The sequence below is a fragment of the Nannobrachium achirus genome (assembly GCF_963921795.1).
Source record: "Nannobrachium achirus genome assembly, chromosome: 11".
NCBI classification, from domain to species: Eukaryota; Metazoa; Chordata; class Actinopteri; order Myctophiformes; family Myctophidae; genus Nannobrachium; species Nannobrachium achirus.
Genome location: NC_137820.1, coordinates 46,006,761 through 46,023,312, shown reverse-complemented (window position 1 = coordinate 46,023,312; position 16,552 = coordinate 46,006,761). Strand labels below are relative to the sequence as shown.

Sequence of the window (16,552 nt, the reverse complement as noted above, 5' to 3'; positions counted from 1 at the left end):
GATAAAGTACCTACATAGTGTACATACAGACTATGTGCCTACTGCCTACCTGCTTACAGACTACTGTATGTATGTTGTTACACCTATGTCACCTGGTGCATTTGATCTAGCCAGGCAACATTAACAGTGAGGTATGTATGCTCTCAAGTCAGATCTGGGCTGCAATGAGATACGATGCGAGCCGGGCTACCTGCTGAGGATGCCTGGCTCCGAGTTTGGATCTCAGTGGGGTGTGGACGGTGCAGTCCTATATGTCAGGGGTTCTCAATCTGTGGGTCGGGACCCGGAGGTCTGTGTGTCTTACTGTATGTCTGTCCACCTACCTACAGCTGTGTGTCCTATGCCTGTCTTGGGTTCCAGACTCAGACAGGCGATGGCAGACATGCAGGTCACCTCTTTCCCTCCATAACGACAGTCTCTGTTGAAGATGTTGACCTTCTCAGGTTCAAAGGTGAGTCTGGTCTGAATACGCACCATGCCACGAGACCTGCATACAACACACACGCACACACACACACACACACACACACACACACACACACACACACACACACACACACACACACACACACACACACACACACACACACACACACACACACACACACACACACAAACACATGGGCAACTGGCGTTTAATGCAGAATTAATATCGGAATACTGATATATTATTGATTTAATCTGTTACAATTTAAAACATGCAAATATGACCCGCTTTTTCTTCTTGTAGGTTGTCTATTTTTGCTTCTTTTGTTTGACATAAAATGATGAAGTAGGGAATTAAAACACAGAGATAAGAGGTTTCTGCCCGACAGTATATGCAATGTGTCCCTCTGGAGTGAGTATGGAAATATAGTGGCCGTCTCCATCATCAAAGTTGCCTACCCGTGCATTAGCATGAACTGTGTGTGTGTGTGTGTGTGTGTGTGTGTGTGTGTGTGTGTGTGTGTGTGTGTGCATGTGCGTGTGCGTCTAACCAGATGATGACTGCAGCTCCCAGTGCACCCACAGCCAGGTCAACCAGCCCGTCTCTGTTCACATCCAACACACCGTGGACACTGCGACCAAAGTACTGCAGACCCAACGACAGCGCTGACGCCGACACTCTCTGGACACACAGTCAGAGATCGATAATAATAAATAACAACACAGTACACAAATTATTAGACACATGAAGCCTTGTGTCCCTGTTCTGTTCTCATAATGCACCGCGTTGCGATGTGTTGCGAGCTTGTAGTTCGGCTGTTTTAGGCAATGAGATTTGATGTTCATGGTAAAAAGGAGGGGACCAAGTATAGACACCTGGGGGACTACAGTCAGCAAAGTATATAGTATTTAAGTACCTATACAGACAGACATAAAGACAAGCAAGAAAAGACAATAAAGAACCCATTTTTGTGCTTGTGAGCATGAGAAAACCTTCAGTCTCCCCTCCCGCTAGCTAAAGTGTCAAAGACTGAAAGAGGTTTTATTTGTCACTCCCTCACATGCAGTGGAATCTTGATGTGACATGATCCACAGACTGTGCTCACAATATAACGATGACATGGGTGATAATTGGGTGACTTGTATATTAATATAGTACAGGTTCTCGTATTCGTTCTGATCCTCACTTGCATGTAGTGGCGCTGGATGGTGCGGTTCTTTCCGTAGAAGACATAGATGGCTCCCTGGTGGTCATCCTCCAGCGGTGCTCCGACCACCACCTCCCTCAACCCGTCTCCGTTCATATCAGGGATCTGGGTCAGAGCCGAACCCAGCCGGGAGTTCTGAGAGCGCTCCGACACCTCCAGGAACCCCTCAGCAACCAGCGGCCTCTGCAAGGACGGGCAGAGAAGGCAAGGCCAGTTCATTTCAAACAACAGGGTAATGGAAAGTGCTTCACACAAAACAGCATTAGGATAACACTCACTATAAAAGTACATTTGAGTACAATTAAAAGCAAGAAGGAGTTGAAATAAAGCAGAAAATTACAGTGCAGACAGGTAAACAGAAAGGTCTTTAGCTTATTACATTCTAAAGAACTGCGAGTTGTAGAAAAGCGCTTGTTCCAATATGTGCAATGTAAGACTTAAAGGGTTAGAAGGACATTCAAATGAGTATGGGGCCGTGATTTTTCCATTACTTTTCTAATTTATTTTTAATGGTTATTTTAAAGTGAAATATCCCTTTGACTTCAAAACACTTCAGGGGTCATTTTTATACTTTTGTGTGCACCCTACCAAGTTTTTAAGTTGCTTGATTCAATATTCAGATATTTGATATTCATTTTATCAGACACGTCTCCCTCCTATACTGTATGAACTCATTGAACTTCACACTCCAATTTAACCATACTAGACTCATTGAAAACACACGTCCCTGGTTCTGCTGACTGATATTGTCCTTCTAAAGAAAAGAAAGGGAAAAAAAATAAAGAAAGTGAAAAAGGAATTGGAAAAACACGGCCCCTTCATGCGTTAGAAGGACAATATCATTCACCAGCACGATAGGGACGTCTGTTTTCAATGAGTCAAAGTGTTTGAAATTCTATAGGCTTATACAGGATTCAATTCATTTCAAAGGGACTTGATTGGCATGAGAAAGCATACGTTTACATTGCCAAAGCATGAAGTGAAACAAAACAATCAAAACGTGAAGTGGAACGAAACAATCAAAACAAAACAATGTATGTAATTAAATGTGAATAAATGCATATGCCAGCAGAACTGTGAAATTAGAGAAAACTAGGGTGCACACAAAAGCCAGAGTAGACGTTAAAAAGACCCCAGAAGGGTTTTAAAGTGAATACCGCTTTCACGCTGCTTCTACACATTTAGTTCTGACTCTGGGGTCAGTAAGCATACCAGGACAACCTGGGAGGTCTGGATGGTATATATAACAGGGTCATAAATGCATTTTGTCCCTAAAAGATTCTCTGCTTTATAAACCAAAATGTGTATTCTTAAATACATTCTTTGACAAACAGGGAGCCAGTGTAAAGACCTAGGTAAGAACTGGGGTGACATGATCCACTACATCTTGGTATTAGTAAGGACTGGAGCAGTAGCATTCTGAATGAACTGCAGCAAAGTAAACTGAGGTTGTAATTGTCTTAATGTGGCTGTTGAAATTCAGGTCAGAGTCCATGACTATACTCCAAGATTTGTGACTTTTTGACTACCTTTTTTATTATTATTTAAGTTACGTAAGCACAATTTATTTTTATTTTTTTTATAATTCTTCCTTGGCTACAAAATGTAAATTCAGACACATCCAATGCATTTACTGCTTGTACTGGACCTGGTGATTGGTGTTGTCTGCATCATTATGGTAAGATATTTTATTGTTTTCCACAATCTGAGCCAGTGGGAGCATGTAGAGGTTGAAACAAATGGAGCCTTGAAGGGGAACGGAAGAGAGAGAAAGAGAAAGAGAGAGAGAGAGAGAGAGAGAGAGAGAGAGAGAGAGAGAGAGAGAGAGAGAGAGAGAGAGAGAGGATGAAGGGATTGAAGCAGAATGAGGAAACAGTTGAAAGGAGAAACAGTTTTGATAAAAGTTGAGATAGAAGGTGGGTTGTGTGTGTGTGTGTGTGTGTGTGTGTGTGCGTGCGTGCGTGCGTGCGTGCGTGCGTGCGTGCGTGCGTGTGTACGTGCGTGCGTGTGTGCGTACCTGTGGTCTGACAGTGTAAATATAGACCCTCCCTCTCTCCCATCCGCCACTAAGGAACATGGGAGCTGAGACCAGCAACACATCTGACTGTCCATCAGCGTCAATGTCCACAGACAACAACTCACTGCCAAAGTATGAGCCAATCTGAGAGGAGAGGAGAGGGGAGGGATGGGGAGAAGATGAGAGTTTAAGTAAGTGTTTTGTTTCATCGATCTAGAAACCTGTTAAAAATCACAAGCGCGGATCCGGCTTTGCCGGTCATCTATGCAAACACAATTGGCCCATGTCCGGGTAAGGGCAATATTTGTCAATACATGTACTCTTACGAGCTGGGTTGGCACCTGTCAGCGGGGAGTGTTGGGCGGGAGGAGTAGGACAAAGTATGAAGTACACATTACAGTAAGTGTTTAGGTGCTTGGTCTACCAAAACTTTTCTTTTCTTAGATTACTATTTCTATGCATTTGATGTATTAATGTTGATGTACTGATGTATTACCTTGCTTCGCTATGGACTAAGAGCTTCTGCTAAATGTCTAAATCTCTGTCTCTCCCAGGACAGAAAGCCTGTCCTTCTGTCTCTGCCTCCTACATGCCATTTCTCCATCCAAGTAACTTTAGAATAGATGAACTGAGAAAAAAAACGGAAAAGGTTTCATGATCACTTGAATTTGGAAAATAATGAATGCGATGAACAGCAACGGTTGCAAAATGAAATAATGATATAGCATGTGTTCCAGCTGCCATCTTGACAAGGTTATTTTATTTTTGTGGCTTTTGAAAAGAATAGTTATATAATAAAATAATGCTTGTGTTTGTGTTACAATTGGATGGAATTATCCTCTCTCTCTCTTTTTTTTTCTCCAGTGGTTGGCAATTGTGTACTGTCGGCCTGTCGCCGGTGGCAACAGAAAATCAGTAATTGATTGGCCAGCTGAGGAGCACATGGCCAACTAGATTGTTACAGAAACGGCCATGTGTCACACGTGTGGACACGGACTCTCTCTCTCTCTCTCTCTCTCTCTCTGACAGGTTGATAGATATTGTAATAACTACTCCACGGCTATGGCGTTCAACGTCTCTATATAGTTCTATATGACTGTAGCAAGAAAACACATTTGAGTACTACTGTCTCACGTGCACAAGTTATATATTCACCTCCTGTTTACTTCCATTCTATGTGAGTGATGGATGGGGCAGAGCTTCCATTAAGTGAAGCAAATCTGCATCACATGCCTCAGCAGGTGGTGTTCAACTTTGAACCTTTTTTTAATATAGCCTCAGAAGGCTTTGACCACTGCCCTGCAATGGCTTATGTGTGACCCATAAGCGAGGTCAAGGTTAAATTCACAGCCTAATTGAAGGTGAACTTTGATCTCCTTACGGAGGAGTGGATAGAGAAATTTCTCCGGGGAGAATTCTACCTCAAAGGGATGCACGCAGAGCTGCAGAAAGATGAGAATGCTCAGCTTGCGGGGGACATTTTTAATTTTACATTCTAGATTTCAGAAAACTCACAGGCCATGGTATATTATTATCCTAATATAATCACCCCTAAGAGGCATTGCTCTGCCCAAAGTGTGTGTCTGTGTGTTCTGACCTGCTCTCCCAGCAGTGATTGGAGGATGGTGAGGTTGCCCTGGTTAGTGAGGGTGAAGATGATGACCTTCCCTGTGTGGTTGAAACGAGGAGCCCCGCCCACATACAGCTGGTCCCGCCCACGTGTCATCAAACTGCTGACCGAGTAACCTAGAGACAGACAGACAGACAGACAGACAGACAGACAGACAGACAGAGACAGACAGACAGACAGACAGACAGACAGACAGACAGACATAGTTGTTACATTAGATCAGTGGTTCTCAACCTTTTCAGGACGTGACCCCCCCAAATAATCATATTTGAACTGAGGACCCCCCACCCTGGAATTTAGGAGTTGAGGCACTCAATTTTGTTTGACTCGGTTCCACAGATAAATGTTGTGAAAATAGCAGTACAAGCTCATACAAGCTCAAGCGTTGTGAGCTTGTAGATAGACTATTTTGAAAATTTGTACCTATTTCTTACCGTATATTATTTGACAATTTGGCCGATGTTTGACCAGTGTTTATAGTATAGTTAGTTGGTTACTTTTGATGCAGTAATGGTCTTTTTCTTTTCTTAAAAGTTGTCACTTCACTCTGTAGATACCACCTTGAACACCCGCCCCCCCCCCCCAACTCACCAAGATAAGCTCCATGGTTCTTCAGTTCCTCTGGGAATTCTGATAGATATGAGGACCTAGGTGGGACCACCTTCCCCAGTTTGGTGTCCTTCAAAACGGCTCCGGTCCAATCGTACGCACCGACTGCCCCAACCAGGACCCCATCCTACACAAAAACAACAATTATATAGCTAATTTAATGCATACAATGCAACTCCTGCACCAAAACAGAAACTATTAGAGGCTTTTATTTTGAAGATATTTTGCTTTATTACACAGGACAGAGAGATGAATTCAAGCTTGCATATTGTCAATGTCCGCTTAAGACCTCCATCTCAAGAGCCAGCTGGTCTAGGATTAGAGAACCTTCTCTCCTGTGTCCTCCTCTCTGCTTTCCCACTGTCTGTCTCTCCTACACTGTTCCCCTCTCAGCTATCCTACTGTCTGTCTCTCCTATCCTTCTGTCTGTCTCTCCTACACTGTCTCCCTCTCAGCTTTATACACTCAGACTCTGCTATACACACGAGACCAGCTGAGGCTGACGTAGCCACATCAACTTCATCATCTAAAGATGAGGGTGATTAAAGGCTGACTCTCTCAGTCTCTCTCAGTTGAAGGTGCTGACCCAATCCTTGGCAGATGCTGTTCCAGCACTCTGCACTCTGCACTCTGCGTGGAGCTGTAACGTTTCCCTGGCCACAGCCAAGCTCCCCGGCTGGGGGACACATGGACGGCTGTCCCGTCCAGCACACAGCACACTGCCTGGGAATTAAATCTGCAATTATATCTAGCATTTGGGGAAAAATAAAAGGCTTATGCACTTCAGTTTGGACTGATGTCCAGGACACAGGAGTGGCAAAAGTGGGAAAGTTCACCCTATATTACGACTTTCTTTTCACAACACATTGGCTTTGGGATCTTTTTTCATACAAAGCCACCTGCCGTCACTGCCACTGTTAGAGGCTCAGAGAATCCAGAGTGTTAATTTAACTCCAGATAGAGATTCATTAATTTGATAACGCTTAACATATTAACGATTGATTAATGAACAATCAAGAGTTTAGATGTTGAGCTTTCATAATCTTTCATGCCAACAAAAGCCACAATATTATGAGAATAAGCCAACAGCTAGTAAAAACAATACATCACTAGGCTGTTAAACAGTGAATATTTCTAAAGTTATTCTCTTAATCCGTTTCTCCCGAAAATAAAATAAATGAATCTGTAAAGACATATAAGCCCTTAGTTACATAATAGTTCTGAGGAAGGATTTATGTGTACTTCTGAGGTAGGCTGAGTAATAAATATGTGTAGTCTGTTTTTGTAATATAGTGAGGCTGTGAGACAGAGGTGAGGTATGCAGAGAGAGAGAGAGAGACATCAGTCACATCAGCCAACAGACAACAGGAGCTAATACTGTATACCTGGAATAATATACTGTGTGTGTGTGTGTGTGTGTGTGTGTGTGTGTGTGTGTGTGTGTGTGTGTGTGTGTGTGTGTGTGTGTGCGCGTGTGTGTGTGTGTGTGTGTGTGTGTGTGTGTGTGTGTGTGTGTGTGTGTGTGTGTGTGTGTGTGTGTGTGTGTGTGCATACGTGCGTGCATGTGTGTGTGTGTGTGTGTGTGTGTGTGTGTGTGTGCGCGCACATGCGTGCGAGTTCAATTGGCAGTGAATTTCTCAGCTGAACCATCTGCACTCTGTTAGAAAAAATACTTTCCACAACGCAGTCGTTCTCTCCTTCTCTAGTTACTCTTCCAACACACACACACGCATGCACACACGACCGAACGTGCGCGGGAGCGCACAACCTTGCTCACTCTAACATTCCTGGAACACTGTGATGTCAGGTATGAATCTGTTTTTTCCTGATGAATAGAAATAATATTTCAAGAATCTGTTCCACTCCAGCCTCTGTCGTCCCAACAGTCTCCTCCATGCACACTCCATTCATGCTGTTTGTTAGAATCAGTCACCTCTGCAAGTTAACAGGGACATTACAAAGGAAAATGGAAAGTAACTAAGTAGCTATATTTATTTACACAAGTACTGTTACTACTGTACCTAAGTACCATTTTGAGGTACTTAATTCATTAACTTAATAACGCTTAACATATTAACAATTGATTAATGAACACTCAAGAGTTTAGATGGTGGGCTTTCATAATCTTTCATGCCAACAAAAGCCATTATAAGAGATGAAGCCAACAGCTAGTAAAAATAATACGTCACCTTCTGGGGCATTAAACAGTGAATATTACTAAAGTTATTTCATAATATTCACTTTGACTTTACTAGAGGATGTCCATTTTTCAAAAGTTTATACATCTACTCTACTACACCTCAGAGGCAAATGTTGTACGTTTTACTCTATTATTACAAAAGACACATTAACCACTAAAGCCATATTTTATAGGCCTACCTCTGAATATTCTTTGGGGGATGGAAGAAAAATGTGAGTAGGCCTACTTTAACTTTGGTATTGTAAGTATATTTTGATGTCAAAACCTTTGTACTTTTACTCGGGTAAACCTTCTAATACAGGACTTTTATTTGTAACAGAGTATATTGTGGTGCTACTTTACTTCTTCCACCACCGGATATTTCAACAGACACAGTTGTCATCACACCCCACACATTGTGTACATAGCAATGAATTTGTACCCACAACCCATCTGCGTGCCCATGGGCGTGTTGGTCTTAAAATGAGTCAAGTGCATTGTTTATGCATCTAATTAGAGGGAGCAGGAAGCAATTGTGCTTGTCTAAATCCAAGCACAACAGGGCACATTATTCAGAGACTCATCATTTATGTTAAAAAGAAAAACAATACAAATAAGTGTGTGTCCCTCTTTATGCATCATGAGTGGCGAGCCAAGAGAAAGAGGGAGAGAAAATATATTCAAGGAAGTCTCATCTTGGAAGAATTTCGTGGAGCCATGCCCTTCTGGCTTTCTTTTTCTTTCTCTGCTCAAGGTACAGCAGAAACAGGTCATCAGTAGGCCATCCACCTTGGAAAAGCTGGCTCACGCGTCCCTGAACGTAACGTATACAATTGGTGTGGTTGTATGTTGTCTCCCTGCTCTTCTATTGAGACTTTTAGATTGTGTCGAAAGTCATGTCTCACTTTTATGACCCCAGGGTCATAACAGTGAGATGTATGATGTATGTATATTTTCCTACAGTATGTGGTGTTGCCCTATGTATGTTTTTCTTTCCTGATTGGGGTATGGGTGATTGAGTAACCTCGCATCACCAGACTTTCCGCCGCGGAGGAAAGCCTGGTATTCGTTCTAATCTCATACTCATGTACTACTAACCCTCTCATACATATGGAATACTTACACACTCCATACAGTTATAGAGTCGTGTGTAATAATGGAATGTAATTGTTTTGATTCTAAAAGCCCCAAGTGCTGTTGTTAAAACTGTATATTCCCCCCAAGTCACGGTTATTAAAACTGTACATTCCCTCCAAGTCACGGTTGTTAAAACGGTATATTCTCAGCCCCGCAGCCCGTATCGCTGAATAACACTTAAGGCCCTGCTTATTCACATTGTGGCGAGACGATTATTTGATGAAATCTATCAACTTTGCAAGTGAATTAAAACATGTATTAACTCTCACCTGGACGATATGAGAGGAGAAGCCAGCCTGAGCCATCTGGAGGTTAAACCCTTGACCTTGACTCTTTGTTCCTTTAACAAATAAACACCGTCAGTCACACATAATGGATGTTGTATGTGTGTCAATATTACTGACTGATTTATTAACTGATATAATAGACGTATGAACAGATAACAAGACCTTTTGTATGTGCATATGTGTGTGAATGTTTGGATCGATGTTATTCTTAAACGATGTGTGTAGGGGCATAGGATTACTATACTGTACACATTTGTAGAGTAGAGAATGCACATATTTTATTCAAGGAGAGGGAATAACAGTGTGTGTAGTGTGTATACTGTATGTGTTTATTATTTGTATTTTATAAAGCACAGTGTCGGTGAGTTCATCTTAATTATCGTCGTTGTCGGGTGAAAACCTTGTATGTCCAAAACCGTTTTGTATTTATCATTTTAAAAATGATCTAAACTAGTGAAAATGGCCGGTCTACAAGCACACAACGCCTCGCACCGTGAGGCGTTGTGTGCTTGTAGATCTGCTATTTTCACTAGTTTTGTGCGACAGTATTGTATGACGAAGCAGGGCTTTACTTTACGAAAAAACTTTCAAATTTGAGACACGAGGTTTCTGCCCGACAGTGACGTTATGCAAAGCCTAACCCCAAGAGGTCAGAAGTTATGTCAGAACCTTCCAGACTGAAGATCCTCTCTCCCAAAGCGTCTACGATATCTTTCAGAGCTGACTCGTCCGTCACGTTGAAGAAATGGTCCTCGTCAGGATCGCTAGCGATGAATTTAATCTCCTTCAGGAAGGCCTCTGGGTTGATCCCACGGCGATTATAGTAACCCAACACCTACAGTAGTGACAACACAGCAACACTTAGTCAACAACACCTAGAGACAAACTACAACACAAAGTCAACACAACAACAACACAACACAGCTTGGAGACAACACAACTCAACGTGATGGAGTACAATTATTCTGTACGGCGGTTTTGAATTTCTGTCGAGTGGAAACCGCATATATGTCAAAAACCGTTACTTTTCAGCATTCAAATTAAAAAATATCAGAAGTAGGAGATCCACAAGCTCAAAACGTGCCGCTATGCACTGCATTTCGAGCTCGCATATCTGCTACTTTTAATGCTTACGCTGTAGTATGATCCAAGTAGGGCATTCATTTACGAAAAAACACAAAAAGCTAAACTATGGAGATAAGAGGTTTCTCCCTGACAGCAGTGTTATGATTGCTGTTTGTGGGTCAGAACCAGAATCAGTTTTTATTTGTCACATCCACTCAGCATACACGCTAGTCAAATGCCGTTATCAATAAATCATGGTGCTTGTCTGGATGGGTGGGTGTTTTCTGTGGGTTTGGATGTCTGCTTGTTTTCTGTGGGCTGTGGTCTAAAGTTAATAAGCAGTGTAAGCACATTTACTCAAGTATTGTACTTGAGTACAATTTTCTACTTCTACTCCACTACAATTATTTGATTAACTTTAGTTACTAATTAAATTGTAGATTTTGATTTCAATTTAATTTTGAATACACAAATTTTACTTAACAGTTATTCTACATTGTGGTATTGATACTTTTACTTTAGTAAAACAAATATGAGTAATTCTTCCACCACTGTCTGTGGGTCTACAGTAGGTGTGTGGTTGTTTTCTGTGGGTTGTGGGTGTGTACTTGTGGCTGTGTAGACGTTTAGACTCACAGCGATGGCGTACATGGTGATGTTGTCTCTCTCGCTGTCGCCCACAGCCTGCACCAGATCCTGGCTGTCATGTGACTCTCCATCTGTGATCACGATCATGACTTTCTTCGCTCCTCGACGCCCCCCGCGTTCAAACGCCTCCGAACTGGACAGGGAGAGGAGAGGAAATTAGGTGAGATGAGATGAGACGAAACAAGTAAAAGATCTAATATTTGAACCAAATAAATCTTATTACAACCATAGGTTGCAAGTTTATTATGAAAACCGGCACATCTTGTCCTCATATCCGTGTATCTCTGAAGGTCACGCCTGACACTGTGGTTCCCCTGACACATCACATGTGATATCACAGGTGACATCACCTATGTAAAAGTCCATATATGGGTATTCCCCAGAATCCCTTTTATGCCCATATATGAAGATCCCTGATGCCATCGATATACATCACTGGTCAGATGGCCAAGACATGGCCCATATCTGTGTGGCTGGTTCAGATAGGGATCTCCATGTATGGGCATAAAAGGGATTGCATGTTGTGATGTCATGGGAACCACTATAACAGAATTCCTTTTATGCCCATACGTATATGTAGATCCCTGATGTCATCAATATTAAGCCCATACAGTATCTAACAGGACTTCATATCGGAATGCCCATATAAGGAGGAAGACAGCCCATATCTGTGTGGCTGGTTCAGACAGGGATCTCCATGTACTGTATGGGCATAAAAGGGATGTACCATATACAGAACATGGATCCGATATACCGGTACATCACTGCCCACATGGTCAAAAATTGGCGCCATCTCGCCATTTAGGGCGAGATCGCATGTCGTCCTGAGGCGTCTTACTAGTATACTTTGTTGTCCGGGGTCTCCCCTTAGGGTCTACTAAGGGGGACACTAGGGTTCATATGGTTAATTGCCATGGGAAAATGTAGCAATCACACAAGGGATAATCTACAACAAACAGCATGCAGTTATCAAAATCATGCACAATGCGGACTGCAGAGACATGTTTCGTTAATGTTATCCTAAATAGCTGGTTATAGAGTACCTTTTGACTGAGTATTTTTGTACAGTAGGTTGTTTACTTTCTACGGCTTCAGAGTTTCTCCAACTTACTGGAGTAGTAAATTATGATGCACATAATCCCAATAGAGTATCTATTGAAAGAGTATATTGTCTGAGAATATGAATAATACTACTTTTAAATCGTTGCAACGACTTCATAAACTTGACCTTTCTCTGTACTTAGTCTGCTCTTTTTCCCCTCTACACCTAACCTCTTGGCCGAAAATAGCCGATCTACGATCTACAATAGATCTGCTATTTTTGGCTAAAGTTCTCAGGATATGGACAATAGGGTTCAAGTGGCTAATATAAAAAAAGTTGGAAAAAAGGTTTCTATCCAACATATTCTCACCTCTAAAGCGCCATACGTCCGACGCGTTGTGAAGTACTGTACTGCGTCGGACGATAGACGCTTTGGGATTGCCTAAAGATTTGGAGGACCCCCTGTAGTAACTCTGAGGACCCCCTAGGGGTCCCGGACCCCCTGTTGAATACCCCTGGTGTAGGCTATTAGCCTTATTTTCTATAATCGCATGGCTCATCACTGATTAACTCTTACATATTAAAGTATTGAACTCCAGTTATTTGTTTCAATGTTGAAGTACTCTTTTGGGTCAGGTGTGATATGTATAACGGCATATTTTACTGAGAGCATAAACAAAGATTGCACAGGCTTCCATGTAACGGCAATGCCCCAATGTAATTCCAGGGACCTGTGTTCCATGCCATCCTGTGTCAACAGTGTCCTTTCTAAATAACTCAAAGGAAAATGCCATAAAGCAGCCTCTGTGACCAATAAACACATTTAACAGGTGTTGTTGTACCGAGCCACATTGATGCCCAGCGCGGTGCGGGTCTCCTCTCCACCTCTCTGGTGGATGTTGCGCGCTGCATCCACCACATCCTCCACGGTGTGGTAATCCTTCAGGTTGAACTCATGCACCACCCTGGAGCCGTACTGCACCACCCCCACCTAGCAGCAACAACAACAACACAGGGGCGTCACACCAAATTCTGGGCCCTGGGTACAAGGATTCACTGCGGGCCCCCCCATGAATGTTAACTATTGAAAAATAGCAGATATACAAGCTCACAGCGCGGCACAGAGTGCCGCGCTGCGAGCTTGTATATCTGCTATTTTTGAAAAATCGTGAAAATGTGTGCAAGAAACCTATGTCAAGGACCCCCAACATGATATGTATTTGGCCACGGACCCCGACCTCAAAATATTTTGTTCCAGGGACCCCCAGAAGCAAAATTTGAGTTAGAAATGTTCGCTTAAAAAATACATATATTCAAAGATTTTCACACATTTTCACTACTTTTCAAAAATAGCAGATCTACAAGCTCCCCCAGAAGCACTCGGTGCCGCGCTGTGAGCTTGTATATCTGCTATTTTTCATTAGATAAAGTTATTAGGGCCCCTCCACTTTGGGCCCCAGTAACTCAGTCGCACTTTCCTATCCCTTGTGACGCCCCTGACAACAACACAGTGAGATATGTAGCGTTAAAGCTGCAATCCGTAAGATTCAAACCCACGTCTCCTTTTATTTTATTTTATGCGTTTTATTTGGACAGGACATTAAAACCCATTAACCAATTAAAACCAGGAAAGCATCTGAATCAGTGTCATTTTCGATCTACAGGCTCATAGCGTGTAGACTTCTGACGTAAAAAAGACCGTAAAAGGACTTATTTGGGATGCTCCTTTTAGGCAGGGTGTTTAACTGTACTTGTACTGTACTACATTATTTTAGTGTCTTGACTATACTTGTTCTGTTCTCCACTTTTGTCTAATAAAATACTCAATCAATCAATAGATCTGCTATTTTTTTTAAGTGGCACAAATCTTTGAATATACAGTATGTATCTTAGAAGACATTTATAAAATAATGAACATCACATGCCAAATGTAGTGTAAATACAGTAATACACCACCTTTAGCAAGAATGCTCATTTCCAACCAAACAGATAACACGTAACATTGCTGTTATGAGCTTTGGGCAGTACTAGTTGTCACTGGCAGCCAGTAGGTGTCCTATAGCCGACACCAGGGTCTAAATTGAACTTCTCAATGGAAGGGTAGGGAATCATTTATTTGGTATTCATTAAAATAGTTGTTTGCAGCTTTATTTTAACCCAAAGAGGTGTACAAAAGCAATGCATTATCCACTATCGGGTCACCCTGCAAATGGCTTTTTTAAGAGACGTAAAAGCTTCAAAATGAATGAGTTTGGTAATTGCTGACAGATTTTATGTTGTAGAACAAAACATAAAAGTTTATTAAGCCTGTGTTAACTACATACTTTATTTCAGGCATCTAACCAAAAAACCTAGCCACTCCATAGCCTGCTGGCTTCCTTCCCACACGGGAACGCTGCTAATTGTGTTTGTTGTGTCCACTGCCAGGAATGGAGCCCGGGCCTCTGTGGGAGGTGGTGGGCAAGTGTTATTATGGTTTTATGTGCGAACGCACCTGAGTCTGTCCAGGTCCGATGTAGAACTTGTTCAGAATGTTGATGAGGAAGTGCTGGACCTCGTACCAGGGGTAGATGGAGTTGGAACCATCCAGAACAATGACAATGTCCATGTATGTCTCACATCCTGCACACACAACAGAATAGCATATTCAGGCCAAGGACCCCTTAGTTGAGAGATTAAGCAGGGACCCCCAAAACCTTTTCATAGATTCTATATAGTTTCACTGTTTGACAGCATAATCGTCAGTGTATTTTGGATTCATGTTAATGTGGGTTTTCAGATATTTAACCACTTGAACCTTCAATACATAATAAACTTGACCTTTCACTGTACTTAGTCGGCTCTTTTCCCCCTCCAAAGCTTTTTGCCAAAAATAGCCGATCTACAAGCTCACAACGCCTCCCAGCGCGAGGCGTTGTGAGCTTGTAGATCTGCTATTTTTGGCTAAAGTTGTCCGAGTATGGACGCTAGGGTTCAAGTGGTTAAAAAAGGGGGGAAAAACAAGTTTCTATCACACAAAGATTTGGAGGACCCCCCCTGTTGTAACTCTGAGGACCCACTGGGGGTCCCGGACCCCCTGTTGAAGACCCCTTACCGCGCAGCACTACACGTGCGTCGATACCGCAAGTCCGCGATGTGACACTGCGCAGCCGTCCGCGTTCAGTGTGTGCTCCCCTTAAAATAACCAATACACAGTAATGTGTCCATTTGTTACAAATTATTTGAACACTGTCTCACGGGTAAAATGAACACTGAGGATTGTGTTGTGTGAGTTTTAACTGGTGTGTTTGTGCAAAGCTTTATGAGAAACCCTTGCGTTTAATAACGGGCCTGAAGGGTGAAGAAGATCACAGAGGTCACATGGCACGCCAAAAGAAAATATACTAGATTTTAACCATATTTCAAAGGTGCATTTAAAAATACATGGACCAAGGTATTTTAAAATATAGTTTAAACTCCAGAAATGGCTGCTTTTTTCACCACTTATTTTGATGGTATTTGGCCTTTTGGTTTTAGCATATATCAAAAAACATAAGGGGTCAGTGGGGGGTCACAAAGGTCAGCGGGGACATGGGGTCATTTACACAGCAGGGGTCAGGGTTAGCCAGACAACTATTTCACAATCTCCAAATAGAGTCTGGAACAACACCCCCAGAAAGCCAAGAAAGTAAGCTGTTTGTAATTTTTGTAATTTCTGTATATACCGGTATATATATTAAAATATCTTAATATCTTTATTATATATTTTTTTATATCCATTTCTGATAAGCAGTTGTGATTATTGATTGTTCTGATTTACATGTTGCTCATTTTCAGCACTTCCTTTGCACAGACTGTATGACGGAAGCATTCGAAAAATTCAGGGTTCCCACACATCTTTACCAATTAATTTCCAAAACTTTTCCAGAATATTTAACCAGATTTCCAGGACTATATAACAATAATTCAGCTCAATAACGCTCAGTATGCCAGTGGTTCTCAACCTTTTCAGGCCGTGACCCCCAAAATAAGGAATAAGGAGGAATTTTGTATAACACAGTTTCATTGTGAAAATAGCCGATCTACATGCTCACAACGCCTCGCGTTGCGAGGCGTTGTGAGCATGTAGATCTGCTATTTTCACAATTTCTGCCTCTAATATTTGACAATTTGGCAAATGTTGAATTTGCCATTCAGAGGTATTAACAAAATCAATAACCAAAGACAATGCATCGCTATTTTTTCCAGGACCTTCCAGGACCCTTGATCAATTCCAAAACCTTTCCAGTACTGGAAAAATATTTTTCTAATTTCAAAATATTTCC

At 42.0% G+C, this 16,552-nt stretch overlaps 1 protein-coding gene across 1 annotated transcript in view; it reads right to left on the bottom strand.

Moving 5' to 3' along the window:
* LOC308294384 (integrin alpha-11-like) overlaps positions 1-16,552 on the bottom strand; it is a gene marked incomplete at both ends in the record, with an annotated part of 45,200 nt that overhangs the window by 19,363 nt on the left and 9,285 nt on the right. The window contains 11 exons of the mRNA XM_080737116.1: positions 324-487; positions 978-1,108; positions 1,614-1,817; positions 3,652-3,795; positions 5,249-5,397; positions 5,873-6,017; positions 9,476-9,546; positions 10,163-10,328; positions 11,195-11,339; positions 13,091-13,239; positions 14,743-14,870. Coding sequence (XP_080593242.1) covers positions 324-487; positions 978-1,108; positions 1,614-1,817; positions 3,652-3,795; positions 5,249-5,397; positions 5,873-6,017; positions 9,476-9,546; positions 10,163-10,328; positions 11,195-11,339; positions 13,091-13,239; positions 14,743-14,870 — 1,596 coding nt within the window. The remainder of the gene's footprint in view (positions 1-323; positions 488-977; positions 1,109-1,613; positions 1,818-3,651; positions 3,796-5,248; positions 5,398-5,872; positions 6,018-9,475; positions 9,547-10,162; positions 10,329-11,194; positions 11,340-13,090; positions 13,240-14,742; positions 14,871-16,552) is intronic.